The sequence below is a fragment of the Gracilinanus agilis genome, chromosome 4 (assembly GCF_016433145.1).
Source record: "Gracilinanus agilis isolate LMUSP501 chromosome 4, AgileGrace, whole genome shotgun sequence".
NCBI classification, from domain to species: domain Eukaryota; kingdom Metazoa; phylum Chordata; class Mammalia; order Didelphimorphia; family Didelphidae; genus Gracilinanus; species Gracilinanus agilis.
The window spans coordinates 149,239,358-149,265,412 of record NC_058133.1 but is presented as its reverse complement, the minus strand read 5'-3'; the positions used below and the strand labels follow the sequence as shown (position 1 = coordinate 149,265,412).

Here is a 26,055-nt window from a genome sequence, read left to right as displayed (position 1 = left end):
TTCCCCCCATTTAAACTATTTCCTAAGAGTTTTTATTCCTGACCTGTTTTCTTTCCTACTCTATTATTTAAAAAGTTTTATATCTCTTTTGAACATTTTTTAATTTTTTTCTATTGTTCCTCTCTCTCTTTCTCTTCCCCCCATTTAAACTATTTCCTAAGAGTTTTTATTCCTGACCTGTTTTCTTTCCTACTCTATTATTTAAAAAGTTTTATATCTCTTTTGAACATTTTTTAATTTTTTTCTATTGTTCCTCTCTCTCTTTCTCTTCCCCCCATTTAAACTATTTCCTAAGAGTTTTTATTCCTGACCTGTTTTCTTTCCTACTCTATTATTTAAAAAGTTTTATATCTCTTTTGAACATTTTTTAATTTTTTTCTATTGTTCCATCATTGGCGATATTGAGAAATGTTTTTGGTCCAATAATTTTATTTTATTTTACTATCTATAGTAATATTTTTTGATGTGTTCTGCCCTCTATTTTTTTGCATTTTTGCTTATCTCTTTCTGAAACTCTCTTTTGGTCTTCTTTCCTTTCACTTGTACCCCTTCTATCACTGAATGTATATCTCCCAAAGCTGTGTATCCTTAGACTCCTAGCTTGCAGTATTGTGGCCCTGGAGCAGTTACCCCTTCCTAGTGTAAATTTTAGGGGTAGACAACTAGCTCTAACTGGGTTTCAGATCCACTTTCAGCCACAGAAACTTTTTCCTCTAGCTGGCTCTGCTTTGGTGCTGTGTCATAAAGCTCTCCTTTTGCTCCCAATGATTTGGATTTAGTCATACAGAGTGAATAGAGCTTAATTCTATTATGATAGATAATCCACACAACTGGACCCTGAAGCAAAAACTTGCAATTTTATTTGAGCTTAGTGATTAGTATGAAGAATGAGTTGAGAATACAGAATGCAAGAGTAAATATTTAAGTTCTTCATGATCATTTTATGAAGTAATTATCTCAAATGATGCTTATCTTCTTATCTTGTGGATTCAGCTTTAGTACCTCTCTATCTGTGGTAGAAATCTGTAGACAGTAGTTGTGCTACAACTTTGTCAGTCAAGTTATCTGATCTTAATAAATAAAGTGATCTAATTTTAATGCAGATAGTCTCTTGGCAGTTTGACATTGGTTAGATTGAAACCTTGGAATCAAGAAAATCTTGAGTTAAAAATCTGATTTGTGATACTTATCTGTGTGATGTATGGCAATTTGCTTAATCTTGCAGAGCCTCAGTTTCTCCTCTGTGAAATGGTAAAGGGAGAATTGGAGTAAATGGCTTTTGAGGTCCCTTCTAGATATAAATCCATGGTATTATGACCTTCTATAAAATATTTATTTGCCAAGTCCTAGGTGTGTTGTGATCTGTCTGGATGGAAAAAAAGTTCTCACTGCTCTCCACATTAACAAAAATCACAGATGCTCCATTTTTTATCTTCTTGTTAATGCTATAAGATTGGATCATGGAACACTATGATCATCAAAAAGTTAAATTTGCTGGTTCTGCTTACTTCACTCTGTATCAGGCCACATGTCTTCCCATGTTTCTCTGAAACCTTCCCCTTCATCATTTTTTACCAAATTATAGTGTTCTGTTTCATTCATATGTCAAAACTATTCCTGGATTAATAGAGGTTCAGTTCCTTTGGAATGATACCTTATGGTCCTTTCAAAATGTCAAACTATAATCCTAGAGGAGGGGTTACTAACACATCAAATAGTAAATTAAAGAAAATTTAAAGATCTTGGCAAGCTAGAAGGTTGAGATAATTTTATAAGATGAAATTTAGTAGGAATAAATAAATGTAATATTTTGAGTTGGACTGAAAATCAACTTTAGTGAGCTTGAGACTTTGGCATAGCCTTTGACAATCCTTGACTTTAATGGAAGATAATACTAATATCAGCAACAGATAAATCTCTAATTTATTGCTTGCCAACTATTGTCTGGCTCAAGGATCCATCTACTTTGTTTATATGGTCAGAGGCAACATGCCACAAGAAAAGGTACTAACTTTGGAATCAGAAGACACAAGTACAGCTATCATCTCTGATGCTTACTGTCTCTGCAACCTTGACCAAACTGTTTAACCTCCCTTGGCCTCAATTTTCTCATCTGTAAAATGAGAATTAGGTTAAATGACCTTTGAGATCCCTTTAACCACTAGATGGATGATCCTATTGTATAGAACATTTTATTTAAGTCTTTGTTTTAATAAATGATTAATTTGGAACTCAGAGAACTTAAGAGACTTGCCTAACTTTAAAAATAGAGATAATTAGGAAAGCGTCTTTATCTTGAGGTTAAAATGATGAGGCCATTTTTTTTGGATTTTTGAAAATGTTTAATAGACTTTGATTTTGCCTCTTATGTAGGCATGAACACCCATGTGCAGTGACTAATCCTCAGAAGTTGGCATAATTTGACAAGTTTAGACTATAGTTGTTTTTGTACTGTGCCTATGGTCAGGCCTATAACCTTTGTACATTTAGGTACACCTAAAGGGCTATGATAGGGCATTTTGGTGGTATAGTTGATAGAGTGCATTTCTGGACCCAGGAAGATCTTAGTTCAAATCTCCATCCAGATACTAGATGTGTGACTGGGGGCAAAACCACTTAACTCTGTCTCCTTTTCTTTATCTGTAAAATGAGCTGGGAAAGAAAATGGCTAATCACTTCAGTATCTCTGCCAAGAAATTCCCATTTGGAACCATGAAGAGTTGATCAGAACTGAATCACAACAAAAGGCTGCATAAAAAGGTCTTTTAGACCTTTGGAGAGAAAGTCAGAGTGGAATTGAGCTGGGAGGGGAATCAGATCAGATAAATAACAGAAAGAATAGATTTTCATATCTGGGTAGAACAATAAATTCTAACCTTCAAAAGAAAGGAGTTTCACCCAAACAATAAGAATTCTTTAATCAAAATCTGTCTTAAACATTGGTCCTGAATGCTTTAACCTCATAAAATTGATTAAGATCTCCTGATTAATCACCACAGAAAGTACAAAGCAAAGCTAGACAGCAGTTTATCTGAAAAAAAATCTGGGAGTACTTGCTAGTTTGGTAAATCAAGAATGTGATATGGCCTTACTTTAATTATTTGTTTCATCCTTTTGCAATTACATGGATAAGCTGAAGAGAATCCAGGACCAGTATGGTGAAGGGCCTGGAGATCATGGAAGATATGGATTGGTTGAAACAACTAGGAATGTTTAGCGGAGAGATAAAGGGGACATGGAACTGCTTTCAAGTATTTGAAGGGTTACTCTGCAGAATAGCAGTTAAATTTGTAATTTGTTGCTCCTGAAGACATAAAAGAATCAGATAGAGGTTTTAGAGAAGCAAATCAAGTCTTTATGTCAGAATGAACTTTGTAACAATTATAGTTTTTTGGAAAAGTAGACCAGACTGCTCTAGTTGATGATAGAATCCTATCCTTCCTCTCCCTTGGATGCTTTAGGCAAAAGCTATGTGACTATGTTGCTAAGGATGTTGGAGAGGGAATTCTTTTTAAACAAATCCTTACCTTTCATCTTAGAATCAATGATTCTAAGGCATAAAAATGGCAAGGTCTGGGTAATGGAGACTAAGTGACTTTTCCAGAGTCACACATCTAGGAAATGGCTGAGGCTATATTTGAACCCAGACCTCCTTTCTCTGGGCCTGACTCTATCCACTAATGCACTTAGCTGGTCCTTAGAGGGAGTTCTTGATCAAAAATAAGTTAGGAACATGTAGCCTCTGAGACGCATGCCTCTGAGATTAGATGATTATGTGTGCTTTTTTTCTCCCTAGTTTAAATACTCAATACCCAAATTGATTTGGAGGTCCCCTCTAATGAAACCAATCACAATCCATCTCCATTTACCCATGCTATGTGACTTGTCCATGTGTTTCTTTAAGTTTGGTATACACTGCTGTTTTGCTTTATCCTGACATTGAGGGTATCAATGGAGCACCTTGGCTGTTCACCTGTCACATTTCATTCTCACTCCTTGATCAACTTGTCTTTTTAATTTTTTTTTGCAAAAATGCCTTGAAGACACAATATCTATGTAGACTGAAATATGAAAACATTTCTTTGTTAAACAGTTTTGGAATAAATTATTTAAAAAACCCTTTATACAACAAAATGATATGACTATTCTTTTCAGTTTAATGTTTGATGATAGATGATAATTGTTTATGAGTAGAGTGGTAGTGAATGCATTTAGATTTTTAGATTTCTTTCCTTTCTAAGAATAAATCATTCAATTCTTCATTATCTATAGGGATTTAATGAAATGGTTCTTGATAATGTTAATAAAAATGTTCCTTGTCATTGCTCAATAATAACTTTGTCTTTGTTGCTCTTTATTTTATTCTATATCTTCATGAGCATTTATCTCATGTACTTACTGTATGAGACTCTACATATAATAACACCATAATTCTTACTGATATTGTTTTGGAGCCGGATGTTGTATCTCTGATTTCTGTTTCTAAGAAACTGTTCTCAGCTCTTTCTATTGCTGTGATATCTTTTTGAAGAGATGCAAAGGAGAGGCAGCTCAGTGAAGAGTGTATACTGAGTGTGAGAAATGCTTTCTTCTCAAATCATAATACCAAATAATCACTTTCTGATTCTCAAGTTTAGAATTTGATTTCCAGGGAAAATACTTGACTTCATTGTTTGAAATTTTTGAGAATCTATATAAATAATCTGATCTAGTAGGGGGAAAAACCTCTAAAGCTTTTGGATTTACTGTTAAATGGACCACCTTAGCCCTTTTTCTTTCAAACATTTATTTTTTGGAAATAAATCCTGTAGCCATTTCTATCAGTTCTTTGTGATTTAAAACATACAATTATGATGATTATATATAAATAAATTATTAGGTAAGTTTGGAAATAGTTGAAGCATCTCTTAAATTAAAGTGAATTTGATAGGAAACTTCATTTAGTTTTCCCCTCACTTTTTTGCTATCTGAAGAAAGAATGAGGAATGAGAATCTCCCAACTTATAAACATAATTAGCCACAGCTCCATCTTCTTGGAAAATGTTTTTGAGAATTTCTATATTTTCTTTCAGGTTGATTATCTTTGCATATCAGTCACAAGAAGTGGATTACATTCATCTAGTTTTATTTATACCTCATTATTTTAAAACCATATTGCCCTGGGGGCAGCTGGGTAGCTCAGTGGATTGAGAGTCAGGCCTAGAGACGGGAGGTCCTAGGTTCAAATCTGGCCTCAGACACTTCCCAGCTGTGTGACCTTGGGCAAGTCACTTGACCCCCATTGCCTACCCTTACCACTCTTCCACCAAGGAACTAATACACAGAAGTTAAGGGTTTAAAAATATAAAACAAAAACAAAAAAAAACATATTGCCCTATTGAAAATAGATATTAATCTAGAATCTAGATATATACAGAACCTAGATAGATAGATATTGTGAAAATGGGTGAATTAAATCTTTTTTTCCTACTCAGTTTTTCCTTTCTTTTTAGCTTTACTTTAGAAATATTATCAGCTTTAAGTTCTCCTTAAATCTTGTTGTTAATGGAACATTAAAAGGAAAACTTAAGGAGCATGATTTATGAAAACTGTTCACTAGATCTTTAGACACATTTCTGATAAAGTTAACACAATACATTATTCATCCATTGTGACTGAATTTTTATCATATGAATAAAATAAAATACAAATGGAGTATATTACTCTGCTCTTTGTAACCTTTTTTCTTCTTTCAATGTGATACTATTCCATCAAGCAACTAACATACTAATGTGGATAGGGTTTTGTCTCTTGGTAAAACAATTTCACTCTGCACTGTGGATAAAACTGTTAGGTGAATTCTTTTTTCAAAATCTTTGTATTCAAATATAATTTAGTATAATGACAGATCTAAATACCTGAATTTTCATGGCTCTCTTAGACCAGTTAGATAATTAATGTAATTATTTATGGAATTATTTTGATTCTGATCTTATACCTTTGAATTTGGTACTTGATGTTCTAATGTTTCGTTATGGGATCTCATATTATATTTGTGAAGTTAGTAACATTTGATAATTTAATGGTTAAAAAAATTTCAATGAAAAGTTTTTTTCCTGTATCTATAGTTTCATCAGTGGAGAGAAAACTAGATTGAAGTTTCCTTCTCTAAATGCAGGTAAAGCAATTACCTGTAATTTATATACTACAAGAACTATTTAGAGAACTGCGAGGCTAGGTGACTATTATTGTCACACAACTATTATCTCACAAGTAGCAAGTGAAATTGTTTATTACTGGCTCTAAGACTAGCAATTGATTCAGTACTTTACACTGACTAAACAAAAAAACCAATCATAATAAATTGGGATATATTATCAAACCCCTTAATAATGTGAAGTTCTTTACATTCTATTTGGTTCTGAAATTATTTCAAATTTACTTGTTAAGATCTACTCTTTTGTCTGCATAAGAAATGTCTTTTTATAACCATTGTTATATTGCATTCATACATGACGCAGGAAAGAATGGTTGGGATTAGGAGAACGCATACTGTATTACAAATTATATATATTTATTTATATATATGTATAACTATCACACACACACTTTCACACCTAAATATTTTAATGTATCACATTATTATAAGAGTAGCTCTAGGTAAACAGTATAATATTGTTTAGCATATATTTAAATTTGTGTTCATCAGACCATTGCCTGCATTGACCTACAAGGATATTTTATGCTTCTGCATATTTTCAATTTAAAGACTGTCAGTGTTTTTTTTGTGATGGATTAACTTGAGTCTTACTTTGAAAAACTGTGCATGTTGGTTAGGTGTGATGATTAAAGTTGGTACTTTTTTTCTCCATTAAGATTAAAGAACCTAAGGAAATAGTAATCTAACAGATTGGCACTGGAGACCCTATATAAAGATATTTAAATGACTGTTACTTTGCTAGTGTTTTATTCACTTATATTTTGGCTTTTCTTTCCACAGCAAGTTGATATAGAAAAATGGGTATGTGCCTCAGTGTATTTTTTAAAAATGTGTGTGATCTGAATTATTATTGCATGTTTGCTATTGCGTCTGACCTTCTTTTGCTTTTTAGCATTGCTTGTGCTCTCAGTATAAAGCAATCACAATATTGAGTATAGGCTAATTTTATTTCATCGGCCTTAAAATAGAAACTCTTATTTTTAGATACAACATGAAACATGCATCCTTTAAAGTCAGGTTATTATATGATTTGATTTGTTTTCCAGTTAAACTATGCTAGATTATCAATCAACTAGCATTTATTAAGCTCTTACACTCTGGAAAGTATTGTTATAGGTAGAGAATGCAAGGACATCAATGAAATTGTTCATCAATAAACATTTATTAAGCACCAAATATGTGCCTGGCATTATGCCAAGTGCTGGGAATGCAAAAAAAAAAAAAGGTAAAAGGCAATCTTTTTTTTATTAAAGAACTCACAATATCATGGAGGATACAACTAACAAATATTTACAAACTATTTGTAAGATACATATGATATGGAAATATCAAATAAGTGTTTTGGTTTTTTTTTCAGGATAAGAGGCACAGGTATGTTTGTGGACAGTAAGAAAGAAGCTGCCAAAAGCAAAGTGATAAAGTAGGGATGTCAGAAGAGGTAGTCTGTAGGAGAAGACATGGAATGGAATCCCTTGAGCAAGTTGATGAGTTAGTGTAATAATGAAAGTAAAATTATATGTAATATTAATTTTAAAAAAGAGTATGGTCACATCTATAAAATTAGCTCTCAAGTCAGGAGTCTATTAATAGCTCTTAACAATTAAGTTTTTAATAAAAATAGAGATATAGTGAAAAAAGGGAAATGTAGGGAAGGGACAGAAAATATCACCTATCTAAAATAATTTCCTGAGCCGAATCAGGAAGCCCAAATCCAATGCCCCCAAACTGCCAAAGTCCCCAGGCACAGCAGGCACTAGAGCTCTCCACAGTCTTCCACGCCTCTCCTACACACACACACACACACACACACACACACACACACACACACAGAGAGACAGACAGACAGACAGACACCTCCCCTCATGCACCACACCTTTTTACCCCTGTTCCCCTCTGTCAGGCAAAGTACACATGTAAAATGGGACTTGGGGTAGGACAAACTTAAGGAGCGGTTTTCTATCTACACATTAGCCTTGGTAAAGAGTAAGGCTGCTTCATCAAGAGTGATGGAGGAAATAATGACAGAGGGATATGACTTATAAAGAAGTCAGAAAGAGAGGAGAAGAGGAAGCTCACAACAAATTATCTCAATTTTTCCCCTGTAAAATATGAGGAAAGATTCTCAACTGAGAGTGTAGTAAAAGGAGAGCCATGGGAGGTTGGGGAAGGGATGAAATATTTGGAAGACCTACTAAAAATAGTGTTATAGTGAGTTGATGAAGAAGATATATTAAGAGGATCACCTAGGAGCAGTGAGAGCCAAATTGAGGTTGTGTAACATAAATTTGTAGTGGATCCAATCAGAAGAGCTGCGACATTTTTCTTCACCCTTTGTTCAACACCTTTGTGTAGGAGTGAGGGAAGCAAATGGTGAAAGTGATTCAAGTTTGGGGCTTGGCAGAGAGTAATTATTGAAATGATTAGGGAATGAGAACAAAAGAGAACTAGACATTGTAGAGTTGAATTGGTTTATAAAGCGGTCAAGATGTGGATAAAAGGAGAAAGTGTCTAGCACAGAGGAGATGAGCCTGGGAGAGAATTTAAGAATCAAGGGATTAGAGGTCGTGTTATGAATAAAAATAAAGTTTTATATGGGAAGTAAAAGGATCAGATGGAAAACCAAAAGATTATGGACAGATAAGAGTATTTCAAAGTTCTTGAACATGAGAGTGTTACATTTGTGGGTAACAGTAAGATCAAGGGTATAATCATCTTTGTGTGTGGCTAAGGTAAAGTGAAGGAATAGGTCATGGGAAGTATATAGGTTAAGGAATTAAGTGGTTGGGATTTTGGAGGTGTATAATGAAGTCCTCTTGTATTAGCAAGTGAGTTGAGGAAGAAAGATGGCAAGTCTTGAACTAAACTCAATGAGGAAAGAACAGGAATGACCTGGAGGTTTGTAGAAAACCACTGTAAGAATTTTATTTGGTTAGTATAGATGAATAACATAAACCTCAAAGAAGGTGAGATTACTGAGGGACTGCTCTATTTGGAAATAACTAATTATTTTGGGAGAGATTATGTACACATATAGTGTATATATACTATACAGCCTAAATACAAATTTCAGATTGGAGGAGGAACTAGTAGCTGAGAGTATCAGAGATAGTTATATGCAAAAGGTAGGACTTGAACTGAGCTTTGCAAAGTGCAAATAATAAGGGAATTCATTTTAGACAAGGGGATAACTTATGCAACAGTTTAGAGACAGAGAATATGTTAAGAACAGCAAGAATACATTTTGGCTTATTATAGTGTTAAGATGTAGCAGTATATAAGAAGACTGGAAAGGTAGTTTAGAAATAGCTTTTTAAGGGCATTAAATGCCTTTAAGAAGGAGTTCGTGTTTAGTTCTAAGTTAATAGGAAATGATTGAGTAGGTGAGTGACATGATCAGACTTATACTTTAGGGATATCATTTTTGCAGCAATTTGGAGGATGGATTGAAAGGAGAAAGACATGAGGCAAAGAGAACAAAGCTATTCCAATAGTCCAGGCAACAAAACATTGTATTAGGACGGTGGTTGTGAGAGGAAAGAGGAAAGAGGAATAGATACAAAAAATGTGGAAGTAAAATTGATAATATATGTTGACTGATTAGAAAAAATGGGGTGATGGAGATTGATTAGCCAAGGCTGATTCAATTGTGAACCTAGGTGACTGGAGGGATTGTTGGGACCCTGACAGAAATGGGGAAAATTGGAAGAGGGTTGGGTTTGGGGGAGGTCAATAATCCAGTTTTTGTTATATTGAGATTGAGGTGTCTACTGTTCACTTAGTTATAATAGAAAGAATTTTCTTTTCTTGATGGAGAAAAAGTTAATTAGGAATACATGTAGTATCATAGAAAGTAAAAATGATTGTATAATTTTAAAAAGTTCAAAACAAGGAAATAAGTTCTGTATTTTAATGTATTCTGATCGACCACCCAACTGTGATTGATCCTTCACTGGCTATGAACCCTCACTCTACTGGCTTTAGTTTTCTCATCCTTTAAAATGACATGATTTGACTAGTTTGTAAGGTCTGGTATTCCTTTAATCTAAATAATGTGGTAATAACCTTTTTTGTCATAGATTCCTTTGGTAGTCTGGTGAACTCTCATAATAATGTTTTTAATAATGTAAGATGAAATACATAGGGTGACAAAAGAAAGCAATTTTTTGATATACAATTCTCAAAATATTTTTAAAAGTTCATGGACCCCAGGGTAAGAACTCTTGCTTTAGATGTTAAACTTCCATAGACAAGTCATTATTCAAACTAATAGTTCAAGAGAAAAACGGTTTAATCTTTCAAGTATTGTAATTCTTTCTTTGTCACTCAAGAAGGATTTATTAAGCAATTATTATGTGCTAGATTCTTTAAATACTGAAAATACAAAAAAAAACTAAAAAAGATGGTTTTGCTTCTTAAGAAGTTTGTTAAAAAGTGGAAAAGAGCATGCAAATATGTTTACTTACAAAATATGAATAGAGTAAATAGAAGGTGATCTCGGAGGAAAAGGACTATCAAAGAGGCAATTTCCCCCTAAATCATGTTGGTCCTTGGAGTGAACTCACCTTTTCCATAGTTTCCTCATAACATTGGTCCTATCAAAGTCATCTTTAGGTAGAGCATGCTTGCTGAGTCAGTCCTTATTTCTGCTTTTGTTAGGCCAGATCTTATAGATTATGCCTTGTTTCCTGGGGCTGAACTAGCTATAAAACCAAGATGCTAGCTTACCCAGATGCTTGCCCCTGTGACTTTTTATAATTCACAGTTAGAATCTCCAAACTTCTCAACAAAAATGGAGACCAAGAAACACAGGCAAAAGACTTTTTCATGGGGTAATATTTTGGTTTCTTTGGGGAGGTGGGGAAGGAACCTGAGGCCTTTCCCCTTACACTATGGTACACATCAGACACTGTCAGTTAAGAGATCAAACAAAGAGAAATTGAAGAACATATCCAAGCTTTTTACTGCTTTTTGAAGGCCACTCTCAATTCCAGCTATGTTGCCAATCAAAGAGACTGCCATTTACCTCATGGTTAGTAGGCTGGCATCAACTGTAGAATGGCCTTGCATGCATCAATATCTCCAAGGCACTTCCATTAAACATAATCACTGTTTTCTTAGAAGCAAGCTCTCTAGTCTTTCCACATAGGAAACTTCCCACTTGTATACAAAGTAAGGAGAACAAAGATCAGGCTCACTGTGGGTAAAAGACTACATGGAGGAAAATTAGAAGTTGTAATCACAGAATGTAATTTCAAAGTTTAGGATCTGGGAAAAGCTTTAATTTCATGATATGACAAAGTCCAAGCTGTATTTAAAGTGAGTTCACTAGAGTTATGAGAGGTAGAGGATATTATAGGAATTTTTAGTATTATTTTTGAAGTCCAAGAGAATGATTGCAGTTGAATTTGAGATGAATTCTATGAATTGTGTTTATGTCAATAAAAAAGGTGGGAGAATGAGTTGGAGGTTTCTAGATAACATAAATAAGAATGAGAGGATTGTATCATCCTCAGGCAAGGAAATATTATTGAGGGATGGGGGTACAGGAATTATATAAAAACAATAGTTGTGATTAAGGAATATGACTTTTGGTCATATGGTTTGATGAGTTGGGAGACATGGGAGAAGGACTAGTCCCCAGTGGAAATGATTGTAAGGAATATATGATCCTCAGGCGAAAGCCAGATTTCAGTTAAAGTAAAGAAGTTGAATGAATGGTGTTTGGAAATTTCAGGCATAGAGGAGTATTTATTGTAGAAACAGAATTAATAAGGGACCCAGTGAATGTTCTAGGACAGAGGTGTCAAGCACAGGGTCTGCCAGACTAAAAAACTTTCCAGAAACACATTACAATAAAATTGGGAAATATTTAACAAAATAAAAATACAACTGAACATAATGTTAATGTGTTTTTTAAAGTCAATATGCCATAAGCAGGGATCTAATTTTTTGAGTTTGACTCTTCTGGTCTAGGAAATTGAGATCACATTGGATTGTGCCTGGGGAGAAGTTGGCCTGATTGAAGTAGGGGTTTTAAAAGAGGCAGTAACAGCATGCAATTTTCAGGTAATGTGACTGAGTAGGTTTGTGAAATAAGTATGAGATCACAGTGTCATGTTAAGTTAACAAAACAGTAGAGCTTTTAAAAGCTAATCTATCTCAAAATCCAAGATAGAGAGAGTGTAGTAGGATATATAAATTTGCATATTATTGCACTACAAATTAAAGTACTTACATGGATTTCAGCATATATGCAAGTATTGTTTCCAGTCTGTTTACCACTGGAGGAAAAAGAGCCTCTTACTGACTGCTGGGTTACACCTGAGAAGGCATTCAGAAGGCACTCAGTATTAGCCAAAGTATTTTTTCTGCTTGGATACATTTGAAGAGCCTCATATCGGATCATTCCTTTTGCTCACCACTAGTGAAGGAAAAAGGTGCTTAGTTATCTCCTGAAAGAAGCATTTTTATGTCTATTCAGTTCCAGCTCAACAGTCAATCAAGAGTCTGTCTCTTCAACATGTGGTTAGGAGAAAGTAGTCATACTTGAGCATGCTCTGAAGTACATATAAAGACCAATTTAGCACCCAAGTTGTTCTTAAGGGCTGAACTTGGTTAGCCTCTCCCATTTTATATGGAATTCATTAGTAACATTTCCAAAAATAATGTTGGAATAGATAGGATGAAATGGGATCATTCGTTCATGTAGAGTAAGGAGAAAGGCCATTCTCTTCATATTTAAAAGCATGAAGAAGATAGTGCCAGAATGCACCTGAGTGATGTGAAATGAGAAACAGAGAAGAAGGTGTTCCTGATGAATGGCCTCAGGTTTATTTTAATTTTTTTAGTGAAATATGAAGGAAACTTCTCAGCTGATTGAATAGAGGATAAGGAACTGTAGCGGGGTAAAAGGAGAGTTAAAAAAATCTTTGGAAAAGGTATCGTGGAGAGTTAGGATAGTGAAATGTTTAGGAAGATATAAAAAGATTGAGTTACCAGTGAGTGCCAAGTTGAGATTAAGGGAACAAATTTGTAATGATCTCAGTCAGCATGGTTTAATTATTTTCTTCAGCTATATTCAGCAGCAGATGAATAGGAGTGAAGACAGCACTTGTGGGGAAGAATGCTAGGCTGAGCTTTGTCAGAATCAGATCTTCAATAGGATGGTGGGACAAGGGACTCAGGAAAAGAGGAGAGTGGGATTGGACTAGTTCCTAAGGTGTTGAGATAGGGAAGGGAAGAAAATATAGACAGGTCAAGGTGATGGCTAGGAAAAGAACTGAGGGGTGGAGGGATAGGAGGACTTGATACAGATGTAGAACCAGACTTAAAGTTACAAGGAAGACAAAGAGGTGGAATGGTAAAAGGTTATGATCAGATAAAGGAAGATTAGAGTTCATGAACATGGATATATAGAACTCTTGTGGGTGATGGCCAAATCAGTGTTAATTACTAATCACCAGTGGGTAGATGATTTTGAAATGGAGAAGAATGTCACTGAATATGAGCAAGTTGAGGAATTGGGAAATTACTCTAAAGGAGTATCGAAAGTTATGTTGAAGTTCCCTAGTATAAGGACAGCAGCTGGGAAAGAAAGATTGTGATGTAAGCATCAAACTAATTGAGAATGTTCTAGAGGTCTGTAGACAACCATAATTTTGATTTGATGATAAATACAGATTGAATGAACCTCAAAAGAGTAGAGGTTACTGAGAGATGGTAGTAAAGGGATATCCTAGAAGTAGCAGTGGGGAGCAAGGAATGATCAATCTCCTCCACAATAAGTGAGTTGGAGTGGCAACCAATGCTAGAAAAATTGGGTAGAGAAGCTATGTCATTATCAGTGACCTACTTCTCGGTGAATTCAAGAAGATGAATTGAGTAAAGAAAAGATTTAAAATTAAATCTAATTTTTAACCTATGGACCAAGCATTACAGAGAACATAGTAATAGATTTGGGTAGCTTTAGAATGGGACATCAGGGATAGTGTTTAAAGAGAATGGGAATAGGGACTTTATTAGTAGAAAATATAGATCAGGGTTTGATGGTCAGCTTGGGTCTTAAAATGACCGAGATTTGAACCCAGGTCTTCTGACTTTAACTAAAATTGACTATGTAAAAATGTAACCTTGCATAACATAGTCAGAAGATGTCTCTCTCTGGAATTGATTCACAACACTGAGAATCATAAAGTATTAGAGGGAATTTTCAGATCCAGGGCTTCATACTTAAGTGTTTTGTTAGATTTGGAAAGATCAATTCTCCTGACACTTATTTTAGATAATTTGTCTACATTGAAATTTTGAGGATTTTTAAGTCCTGAATTTCTTTTTTTAATACAAATATTGAAGGAGATTAATTGGGGGTTTCTCTTGGAGAGCTGTTTTCTATATTTCTGAGGTGGGAAAAAGGGAAGCACCCTCTTTTTTTGGAGGATATTGCTATAGTTCATGTTTATAAACATGGATCAGAGAAATGAAAGTTAGAAATAGAAAGTAGTCACTTTTCCAAAATGTTTTGACATGCCATTATAAAGTAATTCATGCAATAAATATAAATTGGCAAGCCTATACTTTTGGAAGAAAGAAAAAGTAGAAGTATGATGTAGTTCTACCTAGCATCTTTGCAGATATGCTTATTCATGCATTTGTTTAAAGTCATTATTATGTACCTACTATTTATAATACACTGTGTTAAGCAGTAAAGGTGATACAAATAAAATTACAACACGGTCCCTGCCATCTGAAAATATTAGTAAACTATGGGTCTCCCTGACAGCTTTTGCATACTGTTGTGATGATGTATCTGGTGAATATGAATTATCTTTAGCATCCTGTTTCTTTTTCTTCCTTTGTAATCTTAGACAAACTACTTATCTTTTAAAGTCTCAGTTCTTGCAGAATAAGAAAATTGGACTAGGTGATTTTTAAGGTCCTTTCTAGTTCTGACAGTCAATAATTCTATGAAGATAGCAGCTTTGGCTGTATTTTTAATTTTAAAAATTGCTGCCTGATATTTAAAATTATCTCAATTGCTTTCACACTCTGAGACTGTGGGCTTGTGATATAGCTTGACTGTTTTAATGTCACAGTTATTATAGGTGTGGAAAGATTTTCCTGTGAAGATTTTATGTAGGGAGGCAATATCTTAGTGATTTAAGTTAAAAAGATTTTAATTTAAGAAACTATCAGGCAGAGATCATGTTGCAGGTTAGCTTCAATTATATATTTTGACCTTAGAATTTATAAGCCTTGATTATAATCTAATATTAGTCTGTTTGGTTCCTAGTATTTCCTTGTCCTTCCTATCTACTTTTATGATTTCTGGACAATAGTGGAAAGGATCCCAAATGGAAATATGCTGCTTTTATTGCTCATTGTTTCATGTTACTATCAAGAAGATGATTACATGGCAACTTCAGAGTATTTTAAAGCACACACGTTTTTAATAGAGTATAACTTTAAGAAAATCAGTTATCATTTTACTAGTACCCACCCCCAACAGATTAAAGCATTTAAGTATCATGATATGAGGACTTAAATAAAGTTGAGAAGTCATTTATTTTCCAAACATTTTTTCAGCCTGAATTCTGTTGTCTATCCTATAATGAATGAATGAAAAATAATGTGCAAATCTATGTGCTACAGATTTAAAAACTAATCTACCTTTTAGTAAAATCCATCTAACTAGTGTTACCATTCCTTTAGTTTCTTGTGAGTCTGATATAATAGTAAGTTGAATCATGTTTTTAGTGAGAGAATGGACCTTATTCATCATCAATCATTTTACAGAATCAAAATCAAGAGGAATTAAAGTGTTATGTTCAAGATCACACAGATAGTTTCAGGTATTGGCATTTAGAGTTAGCTTCTCAGACTCCAAGCCTACTATTCTTTTGATTGTATTATACTGTTCCTGTTTTCAACACATCTGTATGTGTGGAGCAGTCTTTTGGTCTATAATTTCAAAAACATTTTAGTCCCCTATTGAGACAATTACCTTTACTCAGGTTTGTTTTTTTTTTTCATTCCTAGTACTAAACTTTTCCCCTCTGTATTCCTGTGCAAAATGATAATTGACCCCAGAAAATTCCTCTCAGGCAGTAGTGTTAGAATTTGGGCTATGTGCCTCTACTGTGGCCCATTTTTATTGTTAGACATTGTTATGCATGTTATCATTTAGGGAGCTAAATGAAATGAAACTCTTGGACAAAATACTTCAACATTTTAGTTTCTTCACAAAGACATAACATGTTCTAAGCACAAATCAAAAACATTCCTGGCATGAATCAAGCAAGGACAGTGACTTCATTATTTTTCTCCATATGTGAGTTTTCCTTATATTATTCCTTTATTTTTCTGGTCATTGTTTTTCAACATCAATTAACAGTTAAAAATTCCATGCTGATTCCCTTCCTTTCTAATAACCTACTTGAGGTAGAATTTTTACCTTCTATGAAGCATCTTGCCATTTCCTTGTTGAGCCTTACCCTTCTCACTCCTACCCTTAGTAAACAAATAAGTAAACAAAAAGGCCAACTAAAGATTCTAGTTGGGAATGCTATGAGATTATCCAGCTTCACCATTTATCCTTCGTGTACTAAATAAATGATCTTTAAGAACCCTTTCAGCTTCAAAATATGCATTTTATTGTAAACTCTTTCCTTTTTTTCTCCCCGCATGTATATTTTGTTTACAATTTAATGTAGAATTATACAAACAAAAAATTAAGATTTCCTATATTACCTCAAAATATTAATTATTGCCATTTTAATAGAGAATATACATTTATACTCTGTGTTATGGCTCCTCTTAAACAAGTTTACAATTTTGTCCTGTGAAAACTTGCATATATAGATATATAATACAAAATTTTATTTTATTAAAAACCTTATTATTATTACTAATCTGATTCTTTCCACCCTTCCCCCATCTAGCCATATGCATATTAGAGATCCTGAAGGAAAATAATAAAGTCAGTGACCCTATTTTATATCTCTACAAAATTTTAAGCTCAGATGCTAGTTAGTAAAATGAGGCAAAATTTTTTGAAAATGAAAACTTTAAAAATCTTAGATAAATTGAATCAAATTGACATCTCATAAACTATGCAGAAAATATTAGTTTTTAACCATATGCTAGAGAAATATTAGTCTTTTCCTTTGTATCAAGACCAAGAAATGAATTCCTTTGGATTTGGGAGCTAATGGTTTCTTCAGTGTCAGTCTCTATCACTGATTGTAACAATTTTTTTTTAAATTTTTCAAGTGTTCAATAGTAATTCATAACAGGGTATTTATTAAGAGAAACATTTATATTATAATTCAATTATAAATCATCTTAAAAGCTGTATATTGAAATAATACTTGGCAAATTTCCTGAGATGATTCCTATATTGCCTCAATATAAAAACTGACCTCAAATCTAGCTGGCATTCTGTAGTAAATACATGATATCAGAGAGCGATAGTATTTGTATTGAAGAGATCATTTTCAGGGAGCAGCTGGATGGCTCAGTTGATTGAGAGCTAGCCCTAGAGATGGAAGGTCCTAAGTTCAAATCTAGCCTCAGACACTTTCTAGATGAATGACGCTGGACAAGTCACTTAACCCCCATTGCCTTGCCTTACAACCCTTCCGCCTTGGAACCAATACACAGTATTGATTCTAAGACAGAATATATGAGTTTTAAAAAAAGATATTTTCACATTAGAAATTATTTTTCCTTAATTTCATTTAGTACTAATTTAAGCATGTACACATCTTCCATATTACTTCTCTTGGAACAATATTTGGCTCCATATTTATAAATAAAATTTCACTTTCAATCCTCCTGACTCAATGTATAAAATCAAAGGACATTTTATAGAAGAGTCATTGTAGGAGTTCATATTGGCATTGTCAAATTCAGTCAAGCTGTCAACAAACATTTGTTGAGTACTTACTATGTGCCAAGCATTTTAGGATAAGAAGTGAGGATATGAGTAGAAACAAAAGAAAGGTAGTATTCACCCTCAAGAGTTTATCATCCATATTTGGTGATTTAAAGTAATACAATTAAAATTGTATTAATTCAAAATAAAAAATAAATTATTTTATTATTATTAATAGTATATAAATATATTTATTTAATGTCATAAATATCATTATATTTATTGTTTATTATTAAATTATTTAATAAATAAAACTCTAGTTGTATAATTTAAAATAAATGTCATTTTAAAAGGAAGCTTTTAGTCTTACCTTAGTATTTTCATGATTCTTTGTTTTTCATATTTTATGATAAGTAGCACCTAAGGAATTCCTTCACATTCATTTTGCATGAAATATTAGCCTGTCGGCGGAGTAGTTTAAATTAAGATGTGCCACATTTGCTAATTTCTGATGCACTAACCTTGATGCAATTATTTGTTCTGCTCTCTGGACCATGGCAGTTTTGGTGTGAAAAGTTGAAATGAAGTGGTAAAAATACATGCCAATGGTATCTAACTACACATTGCTTTCTCTCTGCCTAAATATACTGGATATTAATACTTGGATTAAAACATAGCAGCATGCATTCACATATTAAAAAAGAAGGAAATTTTGCAAAGATGTTTCAAAATGTATTGTTTGATGCAACTTTTGTTCTCTTGCATGTAGTTAGTATTAGCATTATTGTGACAATGTGACAAATGTGTTTTTATTTATAATTCAGAAAGCTCCATTTGGCTTCCAGAGAAAACTTCAGTTTTAGAATCTTTGAACAACTGAATGTTTAATGCTTTCTCTTTTCTTTTTATGCTCCTACAGAAATTCATGATGAAGGTAAGAAAGATATTGAACTATTTTTATAAATGTCCCCTTCCCATACTTTTATTTTTTATTCTCCTATTTTATAAAATCAAAAACATAACTACAATAATAAAGGCATGGCTAATTCTCCATCCCTACATAACCCTACATATACACATTAATGAGCCCTTGCAAAAGGACACATGTTTTCTCTCTCACCTTAAATACTAATTTCTCTGTAATTTTTCAGATAAAAAGTGATTTTCTGTGACATTTTACTTATGTTCTTAGCAAATTCCTGAATTAAGATAGAGTTGGGCTCTTAAAACTCAAAGATAAAAAACCAAAATTTCTTGAATACGGCTTTTATGCCATAAAAACCGATTTAGATCAATCACAAATAATTTAGGGGGAAAAAACGCTTTTGCCTAAAATATTCAGGTAACTAGGGCAACCTTTTTTCTTGACCTTCCTGATAGTTGTATAATTTTCTCATCCCTTCCCTTTGCCTGTATAAAGATGATTCATATATTTTATAATGTTTTTCTCTTCATTTTCAATAAATCAAAACTATGGTTTTGAGTTGTATGCAGATCTAGGTCTTCTCCACCTTGGTTAGATGATGATTTTCTTTGGTTTCCTTTATCAATATCCTTGTAATAGTTGTGGAGAAAAGTAATTCTCTTAGTGGTAGACAGTGTGACAAAATAGATGGAAAGCTGGCCTAGAAAATAAGAAGACCTAGGTTCAAATCTTGCCTCTGATACATAATGTATATGTTAGCCTGGGCAAGGTATCTCTGACTACAAAGAAGTCTATTGCAACAAATTTTGCAAATTCTAATTTTCAGAACAGATGCTGGCCTAGAATCCAAAGAAAAAATAATCACCTATACTAGGACAGAAGAGAAAGAAAATTAGGTCCTCATCTTGATCCAGCATACTCCCAAAGGAGACGTTAGTCTATTGAATTAATTTTAGGTCTTACCTCTTATTCATATTTGTCCCTGGTTACCCTTAGCTCCCAGAACTAGCTTAAAGGCCTGTATGTTATTTGCATGCCTATCTTAGCTGATTATGCACACTGTTACAGTTTTATTAATGTAGGGCATGGGCATGAAATTACATCAAATTATATAAAAAAAAGAAATGGTCCCTATTTTTATTTTTTAATTTACCTCTAAGTCATTTTAAATTTCCCACCTGGAATAGAACTGTTTAACCTGTTGAAAGTAGACAGATGGTTTCCTATTGAATAGTGGCTTCTTTGGCTGCTCATGCTAAGTACATTTAGTCTTGCCATTAAGCTAGAGCTGTTTACTGCATCACAATGGCCTCCTCTAATGCAGTATTGAATTAGTTTTGTTTGTTAGACACATTTATTTCACAGGAATAGATGGCATTTTTATAGTACCTACTATGTGCTAGCCACTGGGTTAAATCCTTAACAAATATTACCCTGCAAATCAGGTGCTATTATCCTGATTTTTACAGTAAGAGAAACTGATGCAAAGAAGAGGACTATGAGGCTAACAGAAGTTAAATGACTTGCCCAAAGCCACACAGCTAGTAAATATCTGAGGCTACATTGGCACTCAGATCTTCCTCACCAGGCTTAGTGCTATATCCACTGAGCTGCCTAGTTGCCTCATCTCTGCTTGGATTATTTACTAACTACATTTTCTCATGATGATGTTTTAATGATAGTTCTCTGAAATCATCCTTTTTCATGACAGGCTTATAAGTCTACTATTAGGCCAATAGGAACTGGAACTAAGCAAGAGCAAATGTCATGGATATAAATTTTCCATGAATTTTGATTGTCTTATGCTACTTTTGCATTCATAATTTTAAGGAGTTTAATCATTAGTGCAAGGAGATGGCAGTTTGATTAAAGCCATATTCTCTTCCCCCACCGAAACAATCAATTTCTTCTATTTTCAAGTTGAATAAATAATATTTTATCAGTTTTAAAATGTTCTTTGTCTCATCTCTAAGAAAGGAGGTATTTATAGATGTATTTGGAAGCCTGAGAATTGAAAATTTACTTCTTCCTTTACCACATTTGTTTTGTAATATAGGTTGAAGTACTTTGCATGTTTCATGATCCTATTATTTTGAATAGAAAAGTACATGTACATTATACATATTATATATATATGAGATATATATAATAGCATCAAAATAGTTTTTAAAATCTACATTCAATTCATGTAAATTGTCCAAGGTCTTTATTATTTTTATAGTTATAAGAAATACCCTGTTTTCTATTACTTCTTCTGGCTAATGAAGAGATATTAGGCAATTTAAAAAATTCTTTGAATACCTTAATGGAATATAGTTGGCAAAAATAAATAGCTTTAATCAGGAGTGGTTCTTAAGATTGCTTAATAAACTAATATTTTCTAAAACGATAACAAAAAAAGAGCCAGCAATTTAAATGTGCTAATAGCTATAAGCTGTATCAGTCACGACTCTTCTGATTTTGTATACTGTGCCTTGCTGGTCTCTGTTAGCATTTTAAACTTATGACATTAATAAATTAAATAACCCAGTTTACTTTGGAAATATTCCTGGTAGCAATGAAATAGTTTTTTTTCCCTCATAGAAAAAGTCTTTCTTTGTATTAATACTACAATTATGCTATATTAATGTATATTAAGTAAATATTGAAGTTGATAATTCTGCATTAATTCTTTAGCATATTCTAGTCATTCCTTTATTATGTCTTAGGGAGCACCACTGGATTCTAAGAAGACAATGTTGTCATTAGATTTTTCTAAATTACATAACCTCCATACCTGTCCCCTGCTCCACAGTATGGTTTGTTTTCATGTTAGTAGTTTTGATCACAGTATCAATGCCATACAATTTAATTCTACTGAGAAGAGATGGGAGAGTAGGAAGAATTTTACTTCTTATAATTACACAGTTATAAGAAGCATACTTCTTAAAATGATAGTTATTTTCTTTAATCTAAGCTCTTTCTTCTTCAGTCTATTCTTCATATAACAAACAAATTTGTGCCCTTAAAACATAAGTATGACCATGCTGTTTCTGTTACCAAGAAGCTTTAGACATTCTCTATTGCCTCTTTGATGAAATTCAAATGTCTCTGTTTGACATTTAAAGCTCTTCACACTCTGATTCTGACCTGTCTTTCTGGTTTCATGATACATTGCTTCTCATGCATTCTTCTGACTAGCCTGGCTGGTTGATTTGTTGTTTTTAACACATGATACTTCTTTCTCCATGCCTGTACATAGGCTATCCCTCCTGTGCCTAAAATGCAATCTCTCATTTTCTACCTCTTGGAATTCTTGGCCTCTTTTATGGATCAGTTCAAATACTACCTTTTTTAAGAGTCCTTGCCTGTTACTCTCTCTTATTTATGCCACCCCGACCAAATCACTGTTTACTTATTTTGTATATATTTATTTATTTTTCTGTTGTATCTCCCTGTTAGAAATTAAGCTTTTTGAGGATAAAGGCTGTTTCATTTTCTCTTGATAATCCCAGGACTGAGCACAGATCATTGAACACAGAGTACGTGCTTAATAAATGCCTTTTGATTGATTGAGGTCATTTCTTAAGATTATAGAGCCTTGCCACTTTTAAATATTTAATAGAAGGTAGACAACATTCCCATCAGAGGAATCTGATGATTAGTGGTAGAGATGGGATGTGAATTAGGGAATGTAGAAAAACTTAATTTTGGTACCTTTTTAAGAGCTGATACTATTCTTTTTTTGTTGTTGGTACACAATATGACTATAATTAAGTCAAATGAATTAATAAAATGTGTAAAGTTTCCAGAGTATGATTGCAAAGTCCTTAATATCACTGAAAAAGTAAGATAAATAGATAAGAAGGAGATTCTTTGACCTATACTCTTCCTGATAGGGAATTTGATAGAAATGTAAAGTATGGGTCATATTTACAGGAATTAATTATTTAAATATGTAAGAAGAAATATTTATCCTCACTTAATTTTGATTTCTGTTTTTTATTTTAAAAAGAATTCCTTACTTGGTTTATTTCCCAAATTTTTATTTATGGTCCTTGGAATGTTTTTTAGTGAGATCCAAGTAAGGTATATCTTTCAAGTAACATTTATAGTCAAAACTGAAGAACGACAAATATGCAAAATAGAATGGATTTGTCAGTGTTTCTGTAATAATCTATTGTCATCATCAAACATAATGGAACTACCACATTTGAATTCTTTAATACATTACCATGCAGAAATTTTATTTAGGAAAATGAAGTTGGCCTGAGTGACTAGTTCCTGTTTGCAAATAAAATGATGCTGATTACACAAACATACCAGAATACTGAAGAGTCTTCTGAGTGAAATCCATAACCACTTATAAAAGATAAGCCTAGTAATCCATATGGAAAACATCATACTGATGATGAATGTGCAAATTGTTGTATATATTTGGATAGATTATAAATTTAGAGCTGGAAGATACCTTAGAGACAGTAGAGTCAAACCACCTCATTTTGCAGATGAAAATAAGACAGAAGGAAAGTTGATTGCTCAAGGCCACACAAATAGTGATGATCTGAGGTGGAATTTTAACACGTCTTGCTATTATGATCCATAATTTTAAAAGTATGGAGAAGCCAAAAGAGCATCAATATTAAGATATTTCTTTTTCAAAGGCAAGGAGAAATTAGAGATTATGTGATCTACTGAAGGTTCCCAGATTGGAGAATGTAGCCCCTTTCCCTGATCATAGTTCAGTGTCAATTAGAGTAATAAACTTTGTAAAAATTTAATGGTACCTGATTGGAAGAAGACTATTATGCCATGCAGTATGATTAAATTTGTAACAATGACTTCATTTTAAATTCACTCACATGAGATTTATTTATAGACTTGTGAGCCCTAAAAGCTTTATTCATATTGCCCCAAAACATTCACATTTGAAATGATGAAAAACAAGACGCGTGACATTTGAAACAACAGGAAAAATATGAGAGTATAAATCAAAGGAAGTTCAGAAAGGACATAAGAAACTCTTCTCAACTTTCCCAAGTAACACTTAAACATTTATAAAAAGATATTCTCTTTCCAGTCAGATAATTATACTAAAATCTATACTCCTTGTGAGTATTAATATTAGACAGCACTTTCTTTTCCTCTTTGTTTCTTAATCATACATTTAGGTTGGTTTAAGTCAAACAACTGTCAGTTAAGTTAGTCTTAGTTTTGGTTACTTTTAAATCTTAAGTCTCGTGTTAAAGTGTAATGTCCCATTAAAGTTAACAAATCCAAACAAGGCAAGGAAAAATTATTACTTGGACTGATTCTTATGAAAAAGAAGTTGATGAAATGTTTCCATTGTAGTTAATATTTGGTTTGTTGCAATAAATGTTTTCTTGAATGTTGTGTATGGGAACATAGGATTTTATTTTTTTCAACCCTTTTTTAATTACTACTGTATGTGTAATGAAGTTTTCTTGTTACACACCATTCTATGGATATTTCTTGAGCTCTTTCATGAATCTAACACTTAAATGATATAATATTTAGAAAGATCCCTTGATATTTTTTTAAAATCCAGCAAATTATAGAGATGTTAGTAGATCTTTCTTTTTCAAGACTCCTTCCTTCCTTTTTCTTCTGTATGCTTAGACTGCCCAAGGTGGTGGCCATCGGACACTCCTGTACGGACATGCCATATTACTACGACATTCTTATAGTGGTATGGTAAGTATATTAAACTCATTTGCCACTTCATCCAGGCAAACTTTTTTCTTCTGTAAACAGTCAGGAAGTACATATACTAACTATTAAACTACAATGCCAACCAAATGCTTTTATAAACTTTTTAAGGGGATATTAGCCCATATTTTTATTTTTAAGTTTTTTTTTTAGATTGAATGATTTGGTGGCAAGCACTTAGGGAATATGAGTGAAAAAAACATCTTTCTTGATAATTTGTAATTTATATCACTATTCAAATGTCAGGTATTATTATTGTTGTTGCTGTTGAATTATTTTTCAAATTAGTTGGACAAAAAGTATGATAAGTCAATGATTTGAAAATCCATGTCTCAAGTGGTATGCACATGTCAATGCTTTCTTTTTTCTCCTATATGAGGACTTTCATTTCCTTTCTGTGTTTGTTCTCACTTTAGCCACAACTTACTTCCTTCTCCCAGTTAAAATCTATTGTTTTTCTAACCACATCTGAATAATATACTCTTTAGGATCACAATCTACTCTCTTTATGTTCATGGAGTTCCTGTAAAAGATGTACACAACATATCCGAGATTTTAATTTGGTCTTTAGCTACATATTTCCCAGAGAGCATTTCTTTCACTGGCAGTATGTCTCTCTTTCGTCTTTTGTGGGGAATTGAAACAGATAGAAACTGACAATTTATTTTGGGACATTTATCTTGACCAACACTGCAGCTTAAATACATTTCTGTATTATAGGAAATTAAAACTTCGTGGATAGAAAAACGTATTTATGGGAAAAGACTGTTGTATAGTACATCTGAGGCAGACTGATGACCTATTAATTTTCATCTTAGAAATTGGTCATTAATATAAATATGTAATGACGATAACTACTTCTTTATTTCTAGTACCTCTGCTGCCTTTCCACCTCCCGGTCTTCAACAGATAAACTGGCATTTGATGTTGGGTTGCAAGAGGACACAACAGGTGAATCTTTCTTTTGGATCATGCAGTTGTTAGCAGATGTTTTCTGGGATTTAGATTGGAGTAGATTATGGGACATGATTTGATAAATTCAGTGAATATGTGGCAATTTATATACAACGAATAGCCCTTTGGATGGATTATTTTTAGCAGAAGCAGAGGATTTAAAATTAATTTGTGGTTATCAGTCTTTCCTTCTTTAGGTAGTTAGAAACCAAGCAAAGCTTCACACCTTCTTTTTCTTATTTGTTTGGATAAGAAAATGTATTGTTTCCCAAAAGTATTAACTATGATGATTTTTATTTTATAATAGTTTGTGAAATTACATTTAGTCTTTCTTTTCCTTTTAATTCCATTCAAATGAGATAATATTTGTAAAGTACTTAGCACAGTATACAGTGC

At 33.1% G+C, this 26,055-nt stretch overlaps 1 protein-coding gene across 1 annotated transcript in view; it reads left to right on the top strand.

The window, feature by feature from the left end:
• The window catches only part of RYR2 (ryanodine receptor 2), a 550,493-nt gene that overhangs the window by 40,948 nt on the left and 483,490 nt on the right, over positions 1-26,055 (top strand). The window contains exons 4-7 of the mRNA XM_044674985.1: positions 6,980-7,000; positions 18,991-19,005; positions 24,616-24,690; positions 25,578-25,656. Coding sequence (XP_044530920.1) covers positions 6,980-7,000; positions 18,991-19,005; positions 24,616-24,690; positions 25,578-25,656 — 190 coding nt within the window. The remainder of the gene's footprint in view (positions 1-6,979; positions 7,001-18,990; positions 19,006-24,615; positions 24,691-25,577; positions 25,657-26,055) is intronic.